At 50.3% G+C, this 4,752-nt stretch overlaps 1 protein-coding gene across 1 annotated transcript; it reads left to right on the top strand.

The window, feature by feature from the left end:
• The first annotated feature begins 1,722 nt into the window (after positions 1–1,722).
• Positions 1,723–3,773, top strand: LOC125550207 (non-specific phospholipase C4-like). Its single transcript, XM_048713151.1, has 2 exons — positions 1,723–3,133; positions 3,212–3,773. The coding sequence occupies exons 1-2, from the start codon at positions 1,933–1,935 to the stop codon at positions 3,565–3,567; spliced, it is 1,557 nt and encodes a 518-aa protein (XP_048569108.1). The 5' UTR covers positions 1,723–1,932; the 3' UTR covers positions 3,568–3,773.
• The last annotated feature ends 979 nt before the right edge of the window (positions 3,774–4,752 follow it).

Genomic DNA, 4,752 nt, shown 5'->3' on the forward strand with positions numbered 1-4,752 from the left:
GCTAGTCCGTCCAAATCTAAATCTTAGACTTGGCATATTTTCTATATTTATTTTAGGCTTTCTGTCAGGTTTTTCCCCGTGGTGATATGACATGCGAAGTGACTAGACGACTTCATCAATTTCTATATTGTGATGGCTTAGAGCATCTTTAATAGAAGATGTAGATGCAAAAATAACTAAATCATACATCTCTAAGGCCTCAAAACGATGATCCAATAGATAATGTAGATAAAAAAAATTACAACGCCTTCTTCAAGTGATGTAAAATACAACACTTGGAGATGCAAATTCCAAGTGATGTAAAAGTCCACTCGCGTGCCAATCGCCCAACCAGTCTTCATTTCGTTTTCACCCAAAACCCGCCCGCCTCCGCCTCCGGCGATTTTTGCCCGCAAACGCCGCCCGCAAGTCCATCTCCGACCCTGCCGCCAATCCCCGCTGCCGATTTGATTTCGCCCCGCCGACGACCGCGCGGCCGATTCGGAGATTCGCCCGAGCTCCGGCTACCATACTGGCCGCACCCACTATCAACCGCTTTCTGGTAGCCGCTGCCCGCCGCCGGAGCTAAAAGGGTGGCCGCACGATGCTCGGTCGCCCGCGGAGCGGTCGTCGGTATCTTGGTTTTTGCCGTCGCCAGCGCGTTGCCACGAGCGGTATTCTCCGGCAGCAACGCGACCGTCCATGGGTCGTCTGCAGCCGCCGCCCACCCCATACGGGCTTCGTGCCGGCCATCAACTCTCCGACCCGCCGGCGGTCTGTTTCTTCCACATCGCACGCAATGTGTTCGAGCAAATTCTCCCAAGGTAAAAAAAATCGTGCAAACTACGAGTTTTTTTAACGGGAGTGAAGATATAGTTCGACGGTGATTTTCGTATTGCAGATGAGCTCGTGCGACTCCTTTTTCGTGCATGATCCTCGTTTGATGAGGAATTTAATTTGACCGTAGAAGAGGACATTGCTATGCTATTGTACAACGGCTGTCGCGCGGCCATTAGCTGTTTTGACATCATCTGTTGGAGTTAGAGTTTTACATCATCAAATATACATCATTTGTTGGAGTTGAGAATTTTTTGAAGACATAAAAAACACATTTTAGTGATGCAAATTATGCAAGACCCACTTTTCTATCTCTAAAGTTGCACCATCTAGTGGAGATGCTCTTAGTCTCGTCAATCAAATTAAGAGTTGAGCTACAACTTGTTAGTTTTCTCTGAATATATGCACTGGGGCAGGCTGGCGCGCAATGAGCATCGATCTCTAACCTGTTTTAAGTGTTCAACACGGTTTTTCTGGGACGGCAAGCATGCATGCATGTGACGAATTTGCGTGACGCAGAAGCTAATTAACATTATTTCAAATACTTTTTGAAAAGTCAAAATGTCCTAGCATCTACTCCCTCCGTTTCAAATTAGATTTTAGTTCAAATTTAAACTAAAACCACAATGAGTAATTTGGAACGGAAGAAGTACGTACTTAACTAAATTTTCAGCACGACGTGCTTTGCGTGCATTCATATACATAAATTATGTGCGTGTATGTGGATATTTGCGGTTGTACAGTGTAAAAAAATAGGCAGTTGCAGCTTAAATAAATTCTTAATTAGGTAGCACAGCGCTGTCGAACACTTTGCCGCCAAGCCTCAACTATATTTTTCCCTTCGACGCCATGCGTTGAGGTGTCAGGCAAGCCTTGTCCCCCTTTCATTTTCAGTTCATTTCTTTCTTGTTGATTGATGGGTTTCTCTGCCAAGGAATATCCCACTGGTACAAAATTGAGCCTCTTTTTGGAACTCTTCCATCCCCACACTCAACTACACTCTTGGGTACTCTATATGTTCGATCTTATTTATAGTGTTCGTCCCAAATCTCTCCATCTCGCAGCTAGCTCGTAGATATCAATAGCAAGCAGCTAGCAACTAGCATAGTAGAAACAATGGCGGGCAAGATCAAGACGGTGGTGGTGGTGGTGCAGGAGAACCGCTCCTTCGACCACATGCTGGGCTGGATGAAGTCCCTCAACCCGGACATCGACGGCGTCACCGGCGCCGAGACCAACCGCGTCGTCGTCGCCGACCCGAGCTCCAAAGCCGTCCCCTTCCGCGACGGCTCCCAGTACGTGGACCCGGACCCCGGCCACTCCATCCAGGCCATCTACGAGCAGGTCTACGGCACGCCCTTCGTCGACGCCCAGGCCACGCCCATCACCCCACCGGGCATCCCCGCGCCACCCATGAGTGGCTTCGCCCAGCAGGCCGAGAAGGAGAAGCCGGGCATGGCGGAGACGGTCATGAGCGGGTTCAGGCCGGACGCCGTGCCCGTGTACCGCGAGCTCGCGCAGGAGTTCGCCGTGTGCGACCGCTGGTTCGCGTCCAACCCGGCGTCCACGCAGCCCAACCGGTTGTTCGTGCACTCGGCCACGTCTCACGGCCTCGTCAGCAACAACACGAAGGCGCTCGTCGCCGGCCTGCCGCAGACCACCATCTTCGACTCCCTCCACGACGCCGGCCATTCCTTCGGGATCTACTACCAGTACCCGCCGTCCGTGCTCTTCTACCGGAACCTCCGCCAGCTTAAGTACATCGGCAACTTCCACCCGTTCGACCTCGAGTTCCGGCGCCACTGCCGGGAGGGGAAGCTGCCCAACTACGTGGTCGTCGAGCAGCGCTACTTCGACCTTAAGATCCTCCCCGGCAACGACGACCATCCGTCGCACGACGTCTCCGAGGGCCAGAGGTTCGTCAAGGAGGTCTACGAGGCGCTGCGCTCGGGGCCGCAGTGGGAGGAGACGCTTCTCGTCATCACCTACGACGAGCACGGTGGGTTCTACGACCACGTGCCCACCCCCGTGGGCGTCCCCAGCCCCGACGGCATCATTAGCGACGCGCCCTTCTTCTTCAACTTCGACCGCCTCGGCGTCCGCGTCCCGGCCTTCTTCATCTCCCCCTGGATCGAGCCTGGGACGGTGGTGCACAGGCCGTCAGGGCCGCACCCGACGTCCGAGTTCGAGCACTCGTCCATCCCGGCCACCGTGAAGAAGATCTTCAACCTCGGGAGCTTCCTGACCAAGCGCGATGCATGGGCCGGCACGTTCGACGTGGTCCTTACGCGTGACACCCCGCGCACCGACTGCCCTGGTCTGTACCTCGCATCTTAGTAGTGCAGCAGATGATGCATGTGTTAATTGTATGTTATGTGACTCGCATGCATTGTAGCCACGCTGCCTGAGCCGGTGAAGATGCGGCCAACGGAGGCGGCGGAGCACGCGACGATCTCGGACTTCCAGGCGGAGCTGGTGCAGCTAGGCGCGGCGCTCAACGGCGACCACGCCAAGGACACGTACCCGCACAAGCTGGTGGAGGGCATGACGGTGGCGGATGCCGCAAGGTACTGCAACGGCGCCTTCAAGGCCTTCCAGGACGAGTGCGAGCGGTGCAAGAAGTGCGGCAAGGACGGGTCTCACATCCCCACCATGCCGCCGTCGTCGCCGTCACCGTTGCCGCCGTCGAAGAAGAGGAGTGGCTTCGCTTCCAAGATGCTGGCTTGCTTTGCGTGTGGCCATTCTTCGTAGGATTCGTTGGTTGGATTGTTTGTTGGGAAAATAGTTGGACTGGTTGGTTGCTTCACGATAGCTAAGATTTGGTCATGCTCATGCATGTCCCAAAAAGGATACATGCGTTGGGGTGTTGATAATGATTGAACGTGTGAATTTTACAGCATTGTGTAGACTGATTGTGCAGATTTTACAGCATGTATAGTAAGCATTGTGCAGATTGATTGTCGATAATGAGACGCATATGTGTGAGTAACTCCCGAGGTGTACTCATGTTCTGAAGATTAACTGGGACTGTCTTTTCTAGAGGCCATGCAACTCTGGGTGAAAGGAAAACAAATAGAGCAGCTAGCCTCGAATTCACTAGAAAACTTCAGATACCACAAACAAAGCAGGCATATGCTTTCCGGTTCAGCTTGAGCGGGCGGAATCTCCAGCCAGGTGGCTGGCATTGCCGTGGCCCGTGCACCATAGCTGATGTTGACAAGTTGTGCCCGACTCCAGTGATGGAGAGATGATGACGGCGACGCGTCTTCGCCTCACGTCAGTGCTTGTAGTCGTTGCTAGGTGGACTACGGATCTGGATATAATTTTTTTTCTGATGTTCGTTGTACTATCATGATTGAAGATGAATAGATCAAAGTTTTTCCAAAAAACTGACAACTTTTGGCGGTCATATTCTCCTTCTTCGGAAAAATCTTATTCTTCGCGCCATGCGAAGAATAGTGGCCAATCGATACAAATTGCACAGTGCAACGCTACATCGCAAAGTTTTTTTCTTCTCTCATGTTTCCAACGGTTTTTGTGGAATTTTCTGGTTTAAATTTCTTTTCATTTTTTAAGATTTAAAGCCATTTTTATCATTTTTATTTTCTCACTTTCTTCTTTGGGGTTTGTTTTCTGGTTTTTATTGCAATTTTTAGAAAATCGCCATTGTATGGGTAATTTGTGGATATCTATAAAACAAATCAGGCACAATTCAATAATTTGAGGACATTCTGAAATCGTTGAATATTTTTCAAACAAATCTTCAAGGTTATAAAAATTATTAATATTTTAAAACAAATAAAGAATATGCTGTTAAAATTTCGAATTATTCTATGAAATGTGTGGACATTTACTTTCTGCAATAATACACTCTCAGAATTTCTGTTTTTCTTTCAAAGCCTGCAAAACGGTTTTCTTCATGAGCGAAACAACACT

Source organism: Triticum urartu, chromosome 4 (assembly GCF_003073215.2).
Source record: "Triticum urartu cultivar G1812 chromosome 4, Tu2.1, whole genome shotgun sequence".
Classification (NCBI taxonomy): Eukaryota; Viridiplantae; Streptophyta; class Magnoliopsida; order Poales; family Poaceae; genus Triticum; species Triticum urartu.

Coding starts and splice junctions, on each gene's coding strand:
- LOC125550207 (XM_048713151.1), top strand. CDS start 1,933: ATGGCGGGCAAGATCAAGACGGTGGTGGTGGTGGTGCAGGAGAACCGC. Junction 3,134..3,211: donor CCCGCGCACCGACTGCCCTG/GTCTGTACCTCG, acceptor CATGCATTGTAG/CCACGCTGCCTGAGCCGGTG.